At 26.6% G+C, this 23,558-nt stretch overlaps 2 protein-coding genes across 4 annotated transcripts; one reads left to right on the top strand and one right to left on the bottom strand.

The window, feature by feature from the left end:
• Positions 1-69: 69 nt before the first annotated feature.
• LOC118441727 (RYamide receptor) lies at positions 70-23,390 on the bottom strand. Of its 3 annotated transcripts, none has more exons than XM_035866513.2 (7): positions 22,981-23,390; positions 13,242-13,672; positions 12,408-12,661; positions 11,252-11,411; positions 2,195-2,263; positions 1,137-1,377; positions 70-1,007 (listed from the first exon to the last, which is right to left on the bottom strand). In XM_035866513.2, exons 2-7 carry the CDS (start codon positions 13,638-13,640, stop codon positions 823-825), a joined length of 1,308 nt encoding a protein of 435 aa, XP_035722406.1. In that variant the 5' UTR covers positions 13,641-13,672; positions 22,981-23,390; the 3' UTR covers positions 70-822. The 3 variants fall into 3 exon arrangements, with proteins under 3 accessions (XP_035722406.1, XP_035722425.1, XP_035722437.1); XM_035866532.2 differs by lacking the exon at positions 22,981-23,390 and adding an exon at positions 19,827-19,954; XM_035866544.2 differs by lacking the exon at positions 22,981-23,390 and adding an exon at positions 15,393-15,648.
• LOC146873246 (pancreatic triacylglycerol lipase-like) lies at positions 7,371-10,394 on the top strand. The gene is made up of 7 exons (XM_085655069.1): positions 7,371-7,653; positions 7,953-8,004; positions 8,088-8,233; positions 8,677-8,919; positions 9,287-9,487; positions 9,834-9,993; positions 10,277-10,394. The coding sequence occupies exons 1-7, from the start codon at positions 7,596-7,598 to the stop codon at positions 10,392-10,394; spliced, it is 978 nt and encodes a 325-aa protein (XP_085511195.1). The 5' UTR covers positions 7,371-7,595.
• Positions 23,391-23,558: the final 168 nt, after the last annotated feature.

Genomic DNA, 23,558 nt, shown 5'->3' with positions numbered 1-23,558 from the left:
AAATGTGATAATGCATATATTTCTATTGTGTATTATGTGATTGTTTTTTAATCTGTAATTTGAATAAGATTATTGTTTATATCAAAGATAATTTTATTGCCTTATAAGTAAACATACATTTAATACATGCTTAAGGATACACACAAAATAAAATAACAGCCAATGAAGGAAAGACAGATATACAAGCGAGATATCGAAAATTGGTCGCATTTGTTATGATTTGTTTCATTTTCTTTTTTTTTCTTTTTTTTTTTCTTTTTTTTTCTTTTTTTATATTATTTTATATCTATATCGTAATACATGGCTCGAAAACTTTAATGCAAAGCGTGAGAAACGGAATTTCCTAAAATGAGAATTTATACGAGTATTGTTAGTTCAATTTGTTCGAAAAATAAAATTAGAAAAATATACGTAAGTACATATAAAAAGGAACTTAATACGTAAGGGTTAACATTTGAAGTGATTGCTCTATTTTTTCAATTTATTAACGTATCATAAAGTGAATTGAAATTTTTTTTCATGATATTTTAACAGAGAAGGAAAAAGAAAGGACGTGCGTTCAAAGATAATATTAATTTTTTACATTTTTTTCTCTTTTCTTTTTTTTTTTTTCCTTTTGCTTTTTTCTTTTGTAGAATATACAAGAAAAAAGATATTTCCTTAGTTGGTGAAAGTAAAAATCAAAATAAGAAAATGTGATCGCGTAACTCGATTATTACGATAATACAAATTCATATTTCCCTAAATAAAACATTAAAACTTCGAAAGAAAGTTCTCCTTTTATCTTTTCTTTCTTTCTCATTTTTTTTTTCTTCTTCTTCTTTATATCTGTTCCTCTAACTGTGATTGTTGAGACTGTGGGATATTAGTTCGCAATGATTCGTTGTTACGGAAGCTGGCACTTCTTGCAGGTGCCCCATGATTTTCATTAGTTTTGTGCCTGACACTGACATAAGTCGTGCTCGTGTTTTTTCGCTGCAAAACAAAATGACTGGATCCTTCGACATCTGAAAGTAAATAAATAAATAAATAAATAAATAAATAAATAAATAAATAAAAAAAGAATATTTCGAATCGTCCTTTCCTTTCGATTTTTTAATTATTTCGTTCTTTTTTTCTTTTCTAATTTTTCTTACCTGTCAAGGGCATGCCCACCATACTGGTATTATACGTATGTCTTCCTCGATTATGTATGAATCTATGCAAGCATGGTAAACGTCCAAATGCAATGATAAAGCCTGCACGAAATCTGACATTCATCCAACAATAGATTACTGGATTGTAACAGGAATGTGACATTGAAAGCCAATGAAGGGTTGCCCATATGAATGGAAGACCCGACCAGTTATTTAGTCTCCCATCGAAATCTAATACTATCTGACAGAGAGATGTTAATCGAGTAATTAGAACTTTTTTCTCTGGAAATTTGAATTTTATTATTATCAGTTTTAATTATTAAATTTTTCGATATTTGTAATGACTTTGGAGAGAGGGGGAAAAAAAAAGAAGAAACGTAAAAACAAAAAAAGTCGAAACTTTTATACGTTTACAATTTTTCTTTTTCTTTTTTTTTTTTTTATACGATTAGTCGTAACAACGAAAAATTTTTAACTAGAAATACACATTTGAAACGATAAAATGCATTAAGACGCATAACTTTTACGTATATAAAGTTTTGTTTTTTAACGATTTTGAAATAAAAAAAAAATATATAAAAACAACTTTAATAATTATCATTCCCATGAGATTAAGATCTAAGTGTAGTTGAAAAGAGTCAATAAAATATTATAATGTTTTGATGCGAAGATACGAAAATAATTGTACGATAATACTAAAAAAAAAAAAAAGATTTTCCATTATAATTTATAAATATACAGTCCATTTGATCGTCTATCTTCATAACGAAAGAGTTGAAAACAAAAATATGATATTTGTTTTAAATAATGATCAACGATAACAAGCGCGTTTTTATAATCCAATTATGGCTACCTTGAAACAATATCATTTTTTTCCTTCTCTCTCTCTCTCTTTCTCTTTCTCTTTCTCTTTCTCTCCCTCTCTTTTTTTTTTTTATGATGAGAACGAGACCGTAGAAAATTGTCACTGAAAGCTTTACTAATAAAATTTCGTGACACGATCGATTTTTCACTTCGACTTGTCGAATTTTCAATTAGAATGCTTTTGATTCACTTACGTAGAGAATGTTGAAGGGTAACCAGCACATGGTGAAGACCAATACAACGGTAATCATCATTTTGATCATCTGTAACAGAGTAACAAAAGTTGGATACTTTGTCTTTTGGAAAATGATTTTAATAATTTTTTTTTTTTCTAGATTTAAAAGTAAATTTTTTTTTTTTTTTACGACAAATAATAGTCCTTAGAAATCTTAAATTCGATCGTAAAAAGGTTCAACGATTAGAATTAAAGCGATTAGATAGTCGAGTTTTAATTGAAAGGATTATCAAATTGATGAAATAATTCAAATGGAATATAGGTTCAAAGGATTCATAGAATGAGATTGGCAATTTGAAGGAGTCACTTTTGGATGATTAGAAGTGATCGAATTAGAATTGGTCTTTGTCTTTTTAATTTCGTGGAGTAAATTGAACTGTAGACAATTATTGTAAAGTGATAACTAATGATTAGTTTTATCCTATCGTACATTCCATTTTTGTATCGATCTGTTTTTAATTTACATAAATATAAGAGTCTTTCATTTTGTAATAAGGATTAAAAACGATTATGCTAATTCCAGATGATTTGCGTTATAATTAGATGAAATATAGATAAAAAAGTAATTACACTGTAAAATACACATTGGATTCGTATTATAATTCTCAACAACTTTTATTAGGCTTAAGATATCGATATTTATTTAGAAAGATTGTTATGAATTTCATGAAAATAGGACTCTTTAAGAAATAATTGCAATAAATATTATATTTTTTCTTCAAAATTTATTATATTTTTTCGTCAACCAAGCAATTTTTGTTTCGAACATTTGTTTTTAAAATCAATAAAATCGGAGATATTTGATCATGTTTTTTAAAAATAAGTTACCCTGTATATACTCATCCTTTATATATATATATATATATTTTTTTTTCCTTTTTTCTGTTTTACCTTCGAAATAAATAGTCATTAAATTTCCCAATTTATTTTGAAAGAATAAGGACACTCTAAAAATATGAAAATTTTTAATTTTTCCATTTGATTTAACTTCGATTAATTTCTTTTCATAAAATATTTGTCGTTTCGCGATATAATTTCATTGTGAATATTTATTATATTTTAATATATACGGTACTTTCCTTATTGCCCATCATCCCCAGAAATTCTCGTAAGTTCATGGAAAATCCCATGAGAATGCTTTTCCTTTGACTTCGTCGTTCACGTAATATCAAACGTAATACACGTAGAAAGTTCGCGTGTTCCATGTGGAATGGAGAAAGCGAATTTCTTTCAGTGTTTATGAGTGTGAAAGAAAAAGAAGGATATATTGCGCGATAACATACGTACATATTTTACGTGTTTATGTGATAATAAAAATAAAAAAAAAAAAGAGATAAAAGTAAAATAAAAAAAAAATAAAAAGAAGAAGCGAAGGAGCTCGATTCTTTCGAGAGAGAGGGAGAGAGAGAGAGAGAGAGAGAGAGAGAGAGAGAGAGAGAGAGAGAGAGAAAATTTCTCTTGAAATATTTATTGTTGCTTTTGATATAAAGCGAACCGTAAAATCCAATTCTTAGATATTTCACGTCTGATAATATTATATCAATGAAAATTATTTTTCTTTATTTATTCATCATAAAGGAAGAATACTTGACACCGGAATTAACTCTTCCCCTTGACCTATAACATCCTCTAAAGATTAATCCATTTAAACGGGCTATTAACACATAATAATAACTAATTAGTAAACTTCATTGATCTTTATTATTAACTAAGAAAGTATCGATAATTAGAATTTCTTTTTATTCTTTTCTTTCTAACGAAATATCGTCAATATGTGTGTTCCTTTTTCTTTTTACACATGACGAAAATGATTTTAATAATTAAAGAAAATAAATTAAAAAGTACAACAAAAAAGATAAAAAAGAGAGTGACAAAAAACAAAGAGAAGGGTAATAAAAGAAAAACGAGCAAAATACTACAAAGGTTGGTTTTTCCAATCTCGTTTTCCATTGAACGTCCTTTCGCCCATTCGACTGCTTGTCCTCGACCAATCTCATTTCTCGATAAAATAAAAAGAGAGACATGATAATTCATTATTGTTATTTCTCTCTCTCTCTCTCTCTCTCTCTCTTTCTCTTATATATTAAACAATATTAATTAAATTTTCTTATAAGATGAAAAAAAGATGCTTTTCTTTTTATAATTAAAAATCTTTACATTTAATCTTTTCTTTTTTTTCTCTCTCTCTCTCTCTCTCTCTCTCTCGTTTAAATCTTTCCAATATACTTGTTGACCTAAAAATCAAATCGTTTGATGACGTTTACAAAATTATCAAGAAAGTTATTTTTAATTTCGTAATGTTCGAATAGAACGTGATTCATCGTTCGTCCTTTCATTCGAAAACAAATTATTGTCCAATGTAATTATTAACATTAAAATAACATGTACATTTTATCATTCATAAATCAATGATATCGAGGAATACAAAATCTTGAAAAATGATTCGATATGAAGACGATATAAAATAAAAAGAAGAAGTTAAAGGCAGTGAACAAAAAAAGAAGAATTTCGATTACTCCTGGCTCGATATTGCTCTACGTCTCGAGGAAGCAGGAAAATGAGAAGTGATCGGGGATAGCAAGAAAGCGAATGGAAACTGCGATTGATAAAGGACCTACGAAGGATCTCAATGGCTGACAACATAGTTTGCCAACGATTCTCAACAAAGCCGTGCTTTATCACTTGATCGAAGTAATCTCGATGTTATTTTCTTCCTTTTTTATTTTTTCTCCCTTAAATTCGATTCGTAGATTGTAGTTTATCATGAATGTATGTTATTGTTGGTGTTATTATTATTATTATTATTATTATTATTATTATTATTATTATTATTGTTATTTTTATTGTTGTTGTTTTTGTTAAAGGAATTTATTCCTCGAGATAAAATAAATGCGACATTTCTTTTTTATATCGCATTGGACAATTGTTTCATTGTTTCTCTTTAAGCTTAGTGTAAAACTTTCTTCTTTGGAAAATATTCTTTTTGTAAGGAAATCCTTGGGGAACGAGGAGCATTAGTTTATTTCAAAAAAAGATTACATCGAAACAAGGTCTAATTTATATTTCTTATTCATGAGGGTGTCATTACTTTCGTAATTTAAGAAGGTACAAGAACCTTTGGAATTATTTTCTTTTATCACGGATCATGGACCAAAAAGTCGTAAAAAAAAAAAAACGAATAAAGAAATAACATGTTGTTCTTTCTTTCGGAAAGGATTTCTCAGAAAAAAAAAGAAAAAAAAAAGAAACGAAAAAGGAAAAAGAAACGAAAAAATAAACAAAAGGATAGTAATGTTTTTTCGTTTAGGAATCGTAACATAGTTATTACATCGCTATTGTTGTGATCGTTTGAAGTATAATGAATTTTGTAAAATTGTATTTTACGAGATCACTGTTTCTCTCTCTCTCTCTCTCTCTTTCATTCTTTTTTTATCTTTATATTCATTTTTCTCATTTCGTCTATTTTTATGAATGAATAAAAACTCGTAGACTATGGAAACAATATTCTCCCTTTCTCTCTCTCTCTCTCTTTCTCTCTCCTTTTCTTTGATGTTATAGTAATCGATTTTCGTTTAAAGAATAAGAGAATGACAAGGAATCATATGGCATGACAAGGTTTTTCTTCGTCACAAAAGTTCTTTCACACAAATATAGGAAACTCGATCGACAAAAATGTTTCTTCGGTATTTCTCTGTTATTTAATTGGGAAAATGTCCTGTTTCTTTTATACATACATATATATATGTATATATGTATATTTATTTATATATATTTATATAAATATATATATATATATATATATATATATAGATAGATAGACAATAGAGTTATCTTTGAATATCGATCCTTTGCATATCGTTAAAATTTAATAAGATGCTTTAATTAACGTGTATGTATTTATCCTCGACGTGATAATTATTATATATTCACGAATTTAGAGAAGATATCACGGTTTACTGTGATATCTTCTCCATTGTCTAACATTTATTTGTATGCTCGTAACCTCGAAGAGATCTATTATTTCTGACGGAAAATTGGAAACTACATTTTCCTCGTATTTATTATATAACATTAACAAGGGAATTTATCGATTTAGTTCGATTAATTATATAATTATAAATATTACAAATTTGTTCTCTCGATCGATCGATTGGCTAAATTATGAAACGAGTAAATGATGAAAGAATAATAAAGATTTTTAAAAATTAATAAAACGATTAAATATTAATTAATTATATTTTATAAATTAATTATCAAAACAAAATCAAGAACAAAATGATTTTTCCGCATTTTTCCTTATTTTGTTTTATTTTCCTTACCTTTTCTTTTCCTTTTTCTTTTTTCAATTTTATAACTCATCGAACTTTATCGATCACATTCGGCTATTAATTATAACAAAGAGTTTGATTATTATTCTTTCTTTTTTAAGAAAAATAATAAATCTTTTCCTTCCATCGGCTTTAATGGTAGCCTTCGAGTTTATGTCTCTACAAGTTGAGGCATAAAATCGATTGAATAAGGAGAACATAATCTTGAAAAAAGAAGAAAAATAATATTTTTCGTATTTACATATATATATATATATATATATAAATTTTCTAATTTTCAAAATCTTCTTTGACAATCCTTTTGGTGAAAGAAAAATGATTGGAAATGATTTTGAGAGGCAAATTAATCGATTATTATGCAAAGCACACGTTCGTTCTTCTCTCCGTCTTCTTATATTTTTTTCTTTTTTCTTTTTTTTTCTTTGTTAAACTAAAAGACGAGGCGGCTGATAATTTTGGACTTTTACTTTCATGCAAATACATACATATAATAAAGTATTGATAACACGTATACAATTATATGTCATGCACCTTCGATGATGTCAGCATAAATGTTTCTGCTATTTCTTTTGTTGACTTTTTATCGTACGCAACAATTTAATGAGACCAATTATTATTCATTAGACGTAATATTTGAGTGTATGAAGATTATTATATGGGACACCATTGGTTCACTGATCCGAAAGAAAAATATGTTTATCGAAAAATTTTTCTCAAGGTCTAAATTTTTTTTTTTTTTTTTTAACAAGACGGATATTTATGATACCTTGTAAATTCTCTTTTAATTAGCTTTTAAATTAGCTGCTATTATGTAAATAGATCATTTATATAATGTTCCCTCTCCTTGCTGAGATATTATAAATGGGCATATAATGACTTTTAAAAATGGTGACGTGACATTTGCCTAAATTTAATATCCGGTATACATACGGGTAACATTACGCTATCACTATTATATATGACTGATCAAAGAATTGGGGCGTAGTCTTGATAGGTTTTTTCATCAACACACCCCCAAAAATATACATCATTATGATTAACGTCTCTCGTTACGTTCCTATTGTCATTTTAATAAGCTCGTTTTTATCTTGTAAGTTTTTTTTTGAATCATTGTACATGCGTATATGTGTGTATGTGCATATGTGTGAATTAAATATATGGCAATATTATCTTTGAAAGTTGTATAATTAATGTTTGTAGGCGAAGAAAAAAAAGATTTCTCCCGTAGATGTCGAAAAAAGAAAAAAAAAAAAAAAAAGAAAAAAAAGAAAATATTTACGATTTAAAAAAAAAGTAATGGATTACAAACAAAGAAATGTAATTGCTTAAAAACGAATTCTATACAAGTGTTTAACTTGTACACTAACACATTTTGATTTTCATTTACAGATGTAAGGACAAGAAACTGGGAGCTTGATTCTATATTTCTACGCTATTACAAGTAATTAATTTACAACAAATACATATAATATATACGCGTCGTATTGGTATTAATAAAAAAAACGTTTGAAATTCTTATTTCAGTAACACGCTTGAGGATTATGTCGACGAGAAATTGAATAATGCTTCGTTTCTCGTTTCGAGAATGGATAAAAATAAACCAACAGTATTCTACATTCATGGGTTTATGGAGGACGTTGAGAAAGAGAGCGTAACTACGGTAGTATGTGGTAAATTTTTGAAAAGATAAAAAAAAAAAATAAATAAATAAATAAATAAAAAATCGTGAGCTTTTCTTAAGAAAAATATAAGAATGACTTCTTCCGTTTATCTCTTCCGTCCATTTAAATATTTAAGAAATCTTTATTATTGTATTCAAGATATTGTTACAAGTTGTCTTTTGAAATTATTTCTGTTATTTGCTAGAGACTTCGATACAATTTTGATTTTTTAAAGACGACGATAAAATTTCATATGTCCCGACGTCTACAGTCAGTATATTTCAAGTTTTGTTTGTCTATCAAACACGAAACTACGTTGAATTTATCTTTAAGCCGGATTACAGAGTTCTGTTCTACCTTACCTTTGTATAATATTATTTCCTTTAAAGTTTAAACAAAATATGAATTAGTAGTTTGATTTATTAATGAAAAAAACCAAATTTTGATTGTAGCATATTTACAACGTAAAGACCATAACATCCTAATTGTCGACTATAGAAACATCAGTAAATTGCAGTATGTAGAAGTGGTTTTGGCCACTAAATTTGTGGGATATGCTTTAGCTTTAGCTTTGAACAAGATGGTTTTGGCTGGACTAAATTCAGAAAAGCTTCATATTGTTAGTCACTCTTTGGGTAGCCAAGTAGCCGGACATATTGGGAAATCGACAAATTTCAAGATACCGAGGATCACAGGTGTGTATTAAATATATATATATATATTTTTTTTTCCTTTTTCATTATTTTTTACTTTTCTTCCTTTATTCCTTCGAAATCTAATTTTTTGTTTTTGTTTTTTTTTTTTTTTGTAAAGAGAAACAAATGATACTTAAGTACAACATCAGTTGAACATTCTCTACGATATTTTCTTAACGAGAGAAATTCAAAATCCGAAAGTCAAAATTCCACTTCACTTAAATTGTTCATTTCTTGTTAATGAAATTCTCCAATTAAATACATTGAAATATATCAATCTTCTTGGATATATTTTAATTGTTATAGCTATACCTATTCTTTTTTAGGATTTATTAATAACGAAGAATTACTAATTATTACTTTATAGGATTGGATCCTGCGGGTCCTATATTCAATTTTTTCGAGTCTCATCTTTCTTCGACAGACGCACAATTCGTCGATATTATTCACACGGATTATGGATTTTATGGGATATCTAGAACTACGGGAATTGTGGATTTCTTTCCGAATGGTGGACATCGTTTACAGCCTGGATGTTCGTTAGGTTCACCTTTCTTAAGTGTCGAAGGTCAGTATTCGTAATTGTTAAAAAGTATCAAGAAACGTTGATGATAATAAAAAAATTAAATATCTCGTACGAGAGAACCATTTCTATTTATTTTTCTGTTTTTCTTTTTTTCTTTTTTTTTTATTTTTTTTTTTTTGAGATGAATATATACGCACTTTATTATGAAACTTTTTCACATGATGCGTTTTCTCCTTTACTCGTTGTATTCGTTGTAACATATACACCATAAAAAGTTGTTTTTATTCAATCGGTTATTAATTTACCGAGAAATGAACAAGTGAATATTTTTTTTTTAGTGAACGAAATTATTAAACTATTTCTTTTTTTTTTTTTTTTTTTCCCCTAGATTTTTGCAGTCACCATCGATCATGGAAATATTATGCCGAATCATTAATCAATGAGAATTCCTTCATGGCGGTAAAATGTTCTTTATATCGTGATTTTCTCGCTGGGAAGTGTAACGAAAACCTTAAAGTTCCAATGGGCTTTGCAACTTCAACTAACGCGTTAGTAAACAGAATTAGTAACTTCGTTGAGATTACAAAAAGTTTCCATTATTATCTCGAAAGACAAAAATTGAGTTCGGATATTACTTCAACTTTTTTTCTTTTTTCTTCTTCTTTTTTTTTTTTTATCCAACGATTACTATTAGCAATTATATAATAATATGCTTTATATATTTTACATTTAATTTACCTTTAAAACGAATTGCAATTAGTTATATCGTCGTATATAGATATTGTTTCACGAAAAATCTTTATTACATCGTTTCTCTCTTTTTCGTTTCAGTAAAGGAACTTTTTATCTTACGATTAATACAGACGATCTGTTTGGATTAAAAGCACTTGAAAGGTGTATGAATTTAATTAAAAATCAAGCTAATAAAGATTCTTATTCCACTCTTTAGCATTACTACACATACACATACACACACACACACATATATATATATATATATATATATATATATATCTAAGCATATAAGCACACATTAATTATAATATAAAAAGTAGAAATACCGAATTGCTATATTTTTTAATAAAAATCTCTAATGAATGGAATTTTCATTGTTTACGATTGAGAGAATAACCTTTCCTTTTTTCTTCTTCCACCCCCCCCTCCTCCACCCACCGCTTCCCATTAACTTTTTTTTGTTTTCATTATTACTTTTACGTAAAACTCATTTCTTGCTCGTTTATCATTCTAAAATGAATCATTTTTAAATCATTAAAAAAAAAAAACAAAAAAGTTTTAACGTTCGAAATTGAATATAAGTTACGGAGTACTCGTTTTCATTCTCGGATCAACGACTATGGTGATTAATTGAAACGATTCGATCGAACTTAATTAAAAAACTGTCCTATACTTTATCGTCAACCATAAGAGAGACCATCTATCATATTACACCCATCCTCCAATTCAAACGTTCGTCTTTACATGACAGTTTGTGCTTCATCCTCGTATTCTTCTCTATATTAAACGATCCTGTTTCACGATAAATAACAAACGATAATCTGATACGAGGTGTAAGGCTTATTAAAGCATTTTATCGAGCAAAGGTTTTATCTTTCCTTACTCGAGTTTGACATTTCTCGTAAATATCTATCAACGTTTTTCACATCTTTATCGATTTGTTTAACGGAGAAGTAATTTTCTTTTTTTTTTGCGATTATTTATTATGATCTATGATATGATATTATATAAGATTGTATGCAAGAAAAATGTATAAAAAAGAAGAAAAGATCAAAAAAAAAACAAAAATACCTTTCTTTTTGAACGTGCCATTCTTTGATCTCTTGTATTTTCTGCCTCCCCTGGTGGTCTTTTACCCCATACAATTATGGCGATGCTAGTGTAAGTGAATAAAAGTACCATCAGTGGTATCAGATACTGTAGGACCAATAGGGCGATCGTATAATAGTATCTGTAAAAGGAAACCATATATATATTAATCATTATTATCTTTGACCTTTTAACATGTTCAGTGTTATGAATCCATATATGGGTTTTAAAAAATTGTCTTTCAAGAATCCATATATGGATTTCGAAAAATTGTTCGTACAATGATACTGTTATTTTTGTACGTAGAAATAAAAATAAAAGTAATAAGAATAAACTATTGTTACATTTTGCACTTGACAAATGTTTATTTTGTCAGAATTTTTTTCCTCATAAATTCTCTTTTATTTTGCCAATTTTTTTTTTAAATATATTTATTTATCTTTGATATCCACTATTGATAGAATTTATATATATATATATATATATATATATATATATATATATATATATATGTATATTCTTTGTTATCTAATATATTTCCGGAATTTTCTTAAGAAAAGATAACAAAAGAAAACATGATAAGAGAACGGATTTATGCCATAAATAGAGAAAATGAAAGATTGTATACTTTATATACATTGTATCTTGCTTTGAGTATTCTCAAATTCAGGAATATGAAATTATATATTTAATATTATAATTAAATTTAAATAAAATAACGATTAGAAAATATAAAAAGAGAAGAAATAATAATAATAAATGCGAATATTATAATTATTAAATAAGATTATTGAGTAAAAAAAATTTTAAATATAAAATATATATATAATTAAAAAATATATACGATGTTAAATTTAAATATATACAATATATAATTTTTCATTTTTAATATTTATAATAAATTATTGAAATGATGTATCGAAATATGATAATTTCATTCGAAACTTTAGCGTTATAATTTTCCAATTAATTTCAAATTAAATTCAAAGAAAATGTTTTGCAACAGATATAGACATGAACGGTTGTTTGACATAACTTATCGTAAGAAATAAATGGTTCATAAAAAACATTGTGTATCGATGAATCTTTTAACGCTGAATGGACTTAAATTCCATCATATACGAAAATTTATTTTTACCTTTGGTTTTCCGATTTCCAATTCTCTCGGCAGATGAACTTATTGCATTTCACGTATATATCCGATGTAGGTTGAAGAAGTTCCGATACCAAAACAATCGGGAAAGAGATTATCAATGCGAGTAACCAGACACCCAGTATCAAAAGTGTCGCTTGTTTTTTACTCATGCGTGGCTTCAATGGCCACATTATGGCTATGTAACGATCTATGCTGATTGCTACCAAAGTGTATGCGCTTACTAGCACGGAAACCGCCTGTTATAGATTAAACAAAAATCAATAATCTATATCATTCTTTATTCTATATTTGATATCCTTTTTTTTTGTTCGATCAAACAAAATTCTACCATTCATTCCAATCATTATGAAATAAAATATTTACTTTTTCGTTTAATATCCAATGTTATAAATAGCACAGAGTTTACGAATATAACGTATATATTTTCGGAATAATTTTATTCAATAAATTATATCGTTAATGCGTGTTGATTGTTTAAAAAAACGATCTTTCATATAACTTTTCCGATATAAAGTATAAAGAAAAGTTCATTGTTTATTTTTGTAATTTTAAATTAAACTTTTACGTGAAAGTACATTTATAATATTTTAAATGTCACAATAAGAAATATTAAAAAGATTTCTAAATGAAATTTATAAAATTGAATGTCTGTGTCATCATTGACCTTCGTTGTATAGAACGTATCAATAAAAGTTTGTCTTAATGTTTTAAACATTGTTAAATTTATTTATATATTTTTCTTATCACAATGAATTCTTATCGATCATTAAGAATATTATAAATAAAAAAATAAATAAATATATATACAATACTTGCCTGTGAATAATTAACGATTGGACAGAGTGTCGGACCAAATGACCAATATTGAAGTATTAATACACTGACGAACGTTGTAGGGACACATAATACTGCTATCAAGATATCACTGATTGCCAGATTAACGATAAAGTAGTTAGTAACTGTTTGCATTCTTGGACTACTTTGAACGACGTAGCAGACCAATCCATTTCCTATTAGAGCTACAACGAAAATCGTACTATAAAGAAAGTAGACAGTTGCTTGGAACCAAATCGATGAGATAACATTCTCCTTGCTGACGAACTCGTCACACGTTATTGAATGCTTCGAGTTAGAATTATTCCGAGTTATGTTGAGATATTCACTACCCTCTATGATACTCAACAAATAATTCTCCAAGCTTTCGTTATTCTTCATAATGTTAAGTATATTCTGTTTGCCATTGTGATCTATAAATATAAATAAGCACGAAAATGATTAATGAAATATGATTAATTATCAATTGTATCATTTTATATCGAATAAAAATTATACGAGAATTCCTACGATATTATATAGATTGTAAAACATTTTGTTATATTTTTTATTTGATAAAAATTTCTATGATAATTAAATATTGAATATTGTAACTTGATATGCAAAATATCATACAATTATACATTTGTATTTTATTTTTTATAAATTTTTCTATAATATAAGAATAAAGAATATCTATCAGTTTTTTTTTAGCTCGTATTCCATTCGATAATATTAAATTTGCGAATGTAAAGATAATATAAAATATTATTAAGCAAAGGATTTATTTGATATTATATATTTTATTAACAATGAAAAGAGAAATATTCGATGTATAATAATAATAATAATTATTAAATATAATTATTAAAAATAATTATTAAAAATGTATTTGCATATTATCAATTTACTCTTAAATTGATTTTAACAGAAATAAAAAAAAAATATATATATATATATATCTATATAAATTATAATCTCTATATTCTCTCTTTGTATATTTGAATTCTCATTTATTTTATATACGTATGTATTCAGGTACTTTAGAAATGGATGGCTAAACTTTGATGTCGTATTTTATTATCCCCAAGGATGAAAAAAGGTCATATAAACAGAGATGTTCTACTTTTAGAAATTATTTATATTCGATAATAAGAAAAAAAATTTATGTAAATAGAATTTACGTGATTGTTAAACATTTGACAATTTTTGATTAATAATTATTTTTGATTTATATTGATTCATTTGTTGTTTTTCATTATTATTATGTTCTAATAGTTGATCGTATTGTTACAAGTAAAAAATATTTAAGCTGAACAACGTCAATTATTGTTCTTGTTTAATCGAATTTTCAATTCTCTTAAATCGAATTTTGAAGTACGTTGATATAAATAATTATAATTTTTAAATGAGAATTAAATGACCCGTCAAATGAATGACGCGTTGTTTAAGCTTTGTTGGAAAATTCTTTATCGCATGAAATTGCCGAACAAAGAGATTTACTTCATGTATTCTTGCAATTAATTTTGGCTCTATGAAGTTTTTTTTTTTTTTTTTCTTTAAGTAACCAGATTGAATTCGAAAAGTATTAATTTATGTAATTTTAAAAAATAACCAATTAAATTGATAAAAAAGTTCACGTACTTTATTCTTTTTATATAACTCATTTTATTTTTTTCTTCGAACTTTCTTTTCCTTTTTTTTTTCTTTTTTTTTATCTCTTGTGCCATGAGATTAACCGTTGACATTTCGTTTCATTAATAAAACATTCAGTAGAAAGTTATTTTATTAAAAAAAATGCTTTCGAAGAATATATATATATATATATGTGTGTGTGTGTGTGTGTGTGTGCTTGAAATCAAATCAAAGTTGATCGAGAAAAAACTAGGAAAATAATTTGAATTCAAAGAGTTATTACATAGAATCATATAATCATACATACAAATCAAATTAAATAGGAATCTCTTCAATGTGTCAGAATCACATTATCATTTATGTGATTTTCAACAGAACAATCGCGTTCAACCGATGTCTGATAAGACATCCAAAGAAAATTGAACGAGTTCAAATCAGTGACAGACCGTTATCGATTTTTATTTCCTTTCTTGAAGATAAAACCACATTTATTAACGAACTTCTTATATTTTTACTTACTTGATTTTGTCAGGTTGACATTTTCCGGAAATTAGATTGCAAAGGTGAGAAAGTTAAGAGAAAGAAAAAGAAAAAGAAAAAGAAAAAGAAAAAGAAAAAGAAAAAGAAAAAGAAAAAGAAAAAGAAAAAGAAAAAGAAAAAGAAAAAGAAAAATAGAAAAAGAAAAAGAAAAGAAAAAGGAAAGAATGTTAATCGAACGTTTACAATTAAAGTCAATTAATAGATTTCAATTCACTCTCACAATATGTTTAATGTTTAAACGTTCCGTCACTTTTAACACAGTTTAACACAGTTCAGTTTCGATCATTTATATTCACAGATATTAGTTCAATATATTATCAGACATAAATCATAAATCAGTTATATCGCTTACGCCTGTTTACTATTATCTTTTAATGGTAAAGTTGAAACTAAAGGGAAAAGAAAAAACAGCAAAAGAAAAAAAAAAAAGAAATGAAAAGAAAAATGGATAAATTTACATTAGAGGAGTTGCGTATGACTGTATTTTTCTTGAACGAAGATATTTGCAAATATTATAAACAAAAAGTTATACGTTTATAAAACTTGAAAAAAACGAAAGATCGAAGAAAAATTTGTCATATTATAATATAAAGAACTTATGGATGACGAAATGAAATATATCATAAACTTTAAAATGTCAAAGTATTCATTTGATATATATATATATATATATATATATATATATATATATATATATAATTCTAAACAAAATTGAATGCATTCGATACATTTTTTATTTGATAAATTATAAAGCATTATATTTTGACGAATCAATTCGATAAATTTTTCGTCACTTGTCATTTTGTAGTATCTTTGGAACAATGTAGAAAAGATTGGAAGTTATCAGAATTTATTCGGTCATTTCAAAAACATCTGTCATTTCAAAATGATTTTGGACAATCTCTAACACAAAGCAAATCCGATGGATCGCCAACTGAAATGAGATTGAACAGAGACGTATGAATGTATAAATTTAAATTACATAGAATGATGTTAAAACCACTGTGACCAAACAAACAGAACGTAGATTAAACTGAAATGTGTTAATCGAACATTTAATTGTGAATATAAATCTTATTGAAAATATAGATAATTATAATAAAGTTATTTTCGTGGACAATGTGTTGATCGATTAAATCGAATATGTCAAAGGTTAATTTAGCCGATTTCGTTTTTGACTGAGGTTTTTTTTTTTTTTTTTTTTTTTTTATTCGTATAACTTTAGGTCTACAGAAAATCTGACCTTCATAGTTGAATTTATTATTATTTGATTATTAATAGAATATCAATTAGGTATTAATAAAGATGACAATTGTATAGATTCATGTAATTATCATTCCAATTAATAATATTATATTGGTATTGAATTAATTACGAATCAGAATTTCAACATTCGATAATGTATTAATTTAAATATCGTATCGCTTATAATAGAAATTTATTTTCTTACTTGTAAATTTTTCGTATATTTTATAACAAACAGTTACATTTTCTTTGTGTTTTTATTATGACTATAATGGTATATGCATTATTGGATGATATTAAATAATTTCTATCGAATAAAGTTTCTCCCATTTTTTCATTCTCTTAAAAATATTATCACGATTTTATCTGTTCTTCTTATACTCTATGTAAAAATAACAAAGTAGATTTATGTTAAATAGCTTGATTCCATCCTTAGAATACGAATAAGAGAACTATTAAATTCTCATTATTCCACGGGACGTTATTAGTCGAATGAAACGAATAAAATTCTAGCGTTGAAAGATCTTCAAAAAAAACTTCTTTAAACGATTGAAAAAAAAAAAAAAAGAAAAAAAAAGAAAGAAGATTTAGCTCGATGTGAATCCGCGCTATTTTATCCGCGCGATATTTATTTATTGTTAGTTGAAGTTAAAACATGAAGTAAAAAATCGGGAGAATGAAAAAAAGGACGAATGAAAGAAAGAAAGAAAAAAAGAAAGAAAGAAAAAAAAAAAAGAGAGTAGATGTATAAATGCGACGAATTTTCGATTTATCTCGTATTTTGCACGATATTATTATTTCGATGCATATTACTTGTTTAAAAGTTATAAAGTATTTTCCATCGGTGGCTTTCGAAAAGTTTTCAAACTGTCGTTAATATGTAAATTGTAATGTCATTTAATATAATCGTTAGAGTTCAAATTTTGTTCATGATTCAATTATCGGTAACTAAAGTATATAATATTTACTATAATATTTTATATCTGATTTTGAGAGACGCTTATAAACGGACATACATAAATGTATATAAGTTACATTTTCAAGTGGAGATTTTAGAATGCATTGTTATTTATTAAATGAAATATTATGAACGTTCGTAAGATCGTATATTTCTAAAGGGTTTTATCGAAATTCGTTATGAATGTCACGGGAAAACAAATTCTTGGCAATAACGATATTTTTCAGAAATTTGTTTATTTTTAAATCTAATTCAACCGGAATAATAAATATTCTCGTAAGGATAATAAATAATAATATATCCGCTAAAATGACTCAGTGCGTATATGAATCTTTCTTTCAATTTATTTCACACTTTATCGTAATGATCTTTGTCGTAATCGTTTTAAAACGTTTGATCTAATACGAGAGAGAGAGAGAGAGAGAGAGAAAGAGAGAGAGAGAGAGAGAGAGAGAGAGAGAGAAAATAATGGAAAACGATTCTTCATGGGGCGGAAATCCATCGGTCATTGTCGAACAAACATCGGAAGGAAAGTTTTCAATCGCTAAAATTCGTTCGTAATTCTAATATCTCGCAAACGGTACTAGTAAATAAGCTATCTCCTTTTTGATCATCATGCTCGTAAAGATCTTTCGTTCATTTCCATACTGTCTCTTGGATTTATCGACTACAAAGTGGCCATGACTTTTCGATATTTTGCCAATTTTGCCAGTTTTTTTTTTTTTTTTTTTTAAATCTTCACTTTCTCTCTCTCTCTCTCTCTCTCTCTCTCTCTCTACGTTTTTTTTCTATTTTCAATATCGACGGTGGTCACGACGTGGTTTCTTTTTTTTTTTGTTTTGTTTTTATTGTATCGTTTTGATCGAATGTTACGTACGTTTGTGACACATTTAAAAAGAACGATGTAAATAAAAGTTAAAAAGTTAAAACCAATGGTATAGTAAAGGGAAGAACAAATTTCTTTTTCTTTTATTTTTATTTCTTTTTTTCTTCTCTCTCTCTCTCTCTCTCTTTTTTTTTTTTTTCTTTTTTTTTCCTAAAAGAAGATAACTTTCGAGGTTTCGATCGAGAGAAATAGACTGATTTGCTTTATTTCTGGATATTGAAATGACAAAGCTTCTTAAAGAGCTCCCAGAGACAATATACTCTTGATGGAAACTCGACTACGTGTATAAAACATCATTGGACGTTCACGTAAATACGAAAGTCAGAAAAACAAAAGGCGTTTTCCTATTTAATTGATCAAAGAAATATCGACCTATCCTGTAGCTTTGTCGAAATAAATTAATGTCATTAATCTTTATTCCGTTTCGTCGTTTTTCATATACTCTACGACGCCATTAGGATACTTTTCGCAAAACAGAAATGGAACAACGCTTTCTTGTATATATATATATATATATATATATATATATATATATATATATCTACTAGAAAATTATTTATCTCGGCAAAAAGATAGAGAGAAAGAAAGTGAGGAAGAAAGAGAGAGAGAGAGAGAGAGAGAGAGAGAGAGAGAGAGAGAAAGAGAGAGAGGGACAAAGAGAGAGAAGTAAACATTGATTATACATTCTATGTTTTACATAATGATCGTGTTCAAAAGAACGATGAAGGGACATTTGTCAGAAAATTAACTGGCTCCGTTTTGCATGCCCACTTGGTCCTATAATCCGTAAAATACTGTCTTTGTTGTACGCATATATATATATATATATATATATATATATATATATATATATATATATATATGCATATATTTGTTGTACGCATATATATATATGTGCGTACATATTTCTCTTTTACTAGTACTCATATACATATATATGTATATATACATTTAGATATATTTTTTTTTTAATTTATTATGGCCATAATTTAATTTTATATATTTCAAAATCTTTAATAAATATCTTTGACTGTTGTAATTAATTTATATAAGGATATACATTTAAAAATTTGTTCTTTAAGTTTTCAAATATGGAAAAAAATATATTAATGATTATTTTTTATCAATCAGGATCAAGGTTAAAGGAAGCGTAATAAGATCTAAGACGTTTTTTTTTCGTGACGAGTACGATGTAGGATGTCTGAGTGGGTATTTGCTTTTACTACTTCTTTTTCTCTTTCTCTCTCTCTCACACACACACACACACACATGCACGTACGCAGTACACACACACACACACACACAGATACATACAAACACATACTTTCGTTTATCGCGTGTTTTATCACACATCCAATGACTTTTTCATCTTATTCGTCTTTTCCACCTCGGCGAATGTGTCGTGTGTTCGTGAGTGACAGTGGTTTGTTCGCTGTACTGTAACACAATTTTTTTTTCTTCGTTTTATCTTGTTTTCTCATACTTCTTCTCTCACTCTCTCTCTCTCTCTCTCTCTCTCTCTCTCTTTTTCCATAACATGACATGTAATCATAACTCATCGGGATTAATTGACGCTTTAATGGGTGGCATTTGATATCGTTAACCTATCTACAAAGTCTATGCATAGCTGCGCATCCTTGTATAAAATTTACAATTTATGATCGATCAATCATTACCATATTACAGACGAGAGAGTGTAGATAATGAAATTGATAGAGAATACAATCGTTCAAGGAATAAACGAAATAAAAAGAGAAATGGAAAGAAAAGTAAAAAAGAAAAAAAAAAATTGAAAAAAAGAAAAAAAAAAGAAGAAGCAGAACATATTCCGTATATGATCAGATCGATATCGTTTTGTCAATAAATATTTCTATATTGTTATATATAAATTAGAGAACAGTATTTTGTTATGCGATAACGCTCAAAAATAATTACCGTCAAGTACTCGTTAGAACGGTTTATTGTTAATAATTATTATGATCCAAAGTCATTTATATCGGTCGTAAATATTAAAATTGTATTTAGTACGTTAACTCATTCAATAACGAACCACGAAATTCCACAAACGAATTTCATTTATATCCTTATAATCGGATATGTAAAATAGTACTCTATTCTTAATTTCATCAAGTATTGTACGCTAGAAACGTACGATACGTATCAAACGTATTATATCTGACAGAAAGAAATTTGATAAAAGATCTAATATTCTATCAAGCATGGGAGTTAGTCATGGGATTTCGTAGAAATATAGAATTTAAAATAGATTTGAATACTTGCGGGAAGCTATTGTCATATTTGATTAATTGCACAAGTTTATATAGGATGTGACTTTATATGAATAGTTTTCTTAATTAGCTCTACTCATTTTATTAATAATTAATTAATTTTGTTTTGTATTTTAGAAAGTTTTTGCATTGTTATGCATGTACCGTTTATAATATTTTCTTGTTTCTATATCATTTGATTTATTTAATATTACTTGAAAATGAAAGTTCAGGGAATTTTTAAGGTTACAAATTTTAGATCATTCGAATAAATTTTTTTTTGAAAAGTAACGCGATTTACTAGGATGCTAAATAAGTTTCATTCGTATTTGATTAATTATATAATTTAAATTCATATAAGATGACTCGTATTTATATATATCTATATATATATATAAACAATTCTTAATAATTACTCGTACTCGATTAATTATAATTAATTAATTTCGATAAATTTTAAAAAGATATCGAGTGACTATGATCCATTTGTAATGCATAGATCTTTCAATTATGAATTTTGTTTTGAATTTTGAAAGTTATAAAATAATTCGAATATTTTGTAAATCCCTAAAATCTTTGAAATTTATCTTGAAAAATAATTTTCAATAAATCTATTAATTAGATATTTGTTAAATGATATTATCAATAATTTATTCAACAGATATTTGTATCAAGATGCATGGAACGTTTACGATCGTTCAATCAACACCCACTGCAAAGTGAAATTCGATTACTTCGAATGTAAGGACTTCGTTTGAAAAGATAGAACGTAAAGGACACTGATCAAGATTTATAGTGAATGAATGTTCGCGTATCTACGATTAACAGGAGTACTATAATTAATTAATTACCCATTGAAAAGTTTAATTAAACATTTATTTTAATCGTAATGACGTATTGATATCATTCCATTGAATTTATTAATTATCATTCTTATTAAATTAGTATGAACATTAAAAATAAAATAAATTCATAGTGAAATGATAATGCTTATAGTAAATATTTTTTTAAGATTTGAGAAAAACATCCGATTCATTTATAAATGACGAATTATATTGAATGATATTATTTTATATTATTTTTATTTTTATTCATAATTTTTTTTTTTTTTTTTTTTTTTTGGAAAAGGACACGTATACTTATGTAAAAATGATCGACGAAATCGTGATCGACGAAATCGATGATCGTTAAGTAATACATGGAAACCCTCTAAAAGCTTTTAAATTGAATACTATTAATTACTTTGAGATTTATAGTTTTATATAGTTATATATATATATAGCTATAGTTTTAAGCTGGTACTTTGTTAAATGCTCTCAAAATGGTAACAATTACATGATCGTTAAAGCTTATCGTACAAATTAATTATAATAAGACAAAGCGAAAAAAATGTATCAACGTCAACGTTTACTTCAGCTTTGAAAATTCTTCTTCGGTTAGTTATGCATGTAAGGAACAAAAAAGTTTTGAAGAAGAGATAATTATTATTTTATTATTATGAGAAGAAAATTTCAAACATTATATTAATTTCAGATTATAAATTTTAAATTCCTTTAGTACTTCCGTATGAATAATAACGAATTTATTACATTTCTAAAATTATTAAAACTCTGAATAATTAAATTGATTATAAAGGAATCACGTTTTGAATACACAAAATACACAAAAATTGAATACAAAATACGTGGGCATATATTAATTATTTCATTATGTCATTATAAATTTATATATATAAAAAAAAAAAAAAAAAAAAAAAAGAAAAAAAAAGGAAAAAGAAAATTTTAATAATCTAAATAACAATAATAAAAAGGTGTCTGTCATAAATATATTATATATGATACAGACATGTGTAAAATTTAATTTCCCCAAGTACTTAATATTAGATCAGATTAATTTAGATCGATGAGAAAACTGTCCTTTATTATCGAGAAGGAAAATTTTCCAATTAGGAGAAAGAAAATGTCGTCTTTTTCCATGGAGTTCCACTTTAATACGCAATAACCTTTAATTCGGATTAACCTAATCGTAACCTGATACAGCTTGTTAATTAGGTAGAAGCATTTAATAAAAAAAAAAAAAAAAAAAAAAAAAAAATGAAAAAATGAAAAAATGAAAAAATGGAAAAAAGAATAAAAAAAAAAAAACAAAGAAACAGAAGAGGAAAGGAAAAGAAATTAGTTGAAGGATATGAATGTAATCATATTGTCTTACCTGAACGAAATATTATCTATTCTTTATACGTTTTTATATTATTTCTATTTCCAAGAGCAAATTGTGCGAAGGAGCTTCGTCACATGTTTCACAAAGAGTTCCTCTTATAGAGAACGGTTGTTCTAAACTTGAAATAGATACTGACGAAACGATCTGTAAAACTTGTGACGCCTTGATACTTCCAACTTTTTCTTCTTCTTTCTTATACCGCAAAAAATTGAACGCGAGTTCACATGTTCTTAATATGTTGTCCTTTTCATCATCTTCCTTGTAATATACTTTAATAAAGCATTCTATTACTTTTCTTTCTTCTTTTTTTTTTCCTTTTTTTTTTCTTTCCACTTTCTTCTTCTTCTTTCTTTCCTCTTAAGTAACTTGTTCGAATTATATCACTGGATTAATGAAGTCGATTGTTCCTTCGATAAAACGATATTTTTTATTCTCTCTCTCTCTCCCTCTCTCTCTCTCTCTCTCTCTATCTCTCTCTTTTTTTCTCTTTCTCTCTCTATATCTATCTATCTCTATCTCTCTGGCTATATTATTCGTCTCTTTCGTAGCAACGAGCACGTAATTTGAAT

Source organism: Vespa mandarinia, chromosome 2 (assembly GCF_050613455.1).
Source record: "Vespa mandarinia isolate Hongniang chromosome 2, ASM5061345v1, whole genome shotgun sequence".
Taxonomy (NCBI): Eukaryota; Metazoa; Arthropoda; class Insecta; order Hymenoptera; family Vespidae; genus Vespa; species Vespa mandarinia.
The sequence above is the reverse complement of the archived record's forward strand: the minus strand, read 5'-3'. Positions and strand labels throughout refer to the sequence as shown.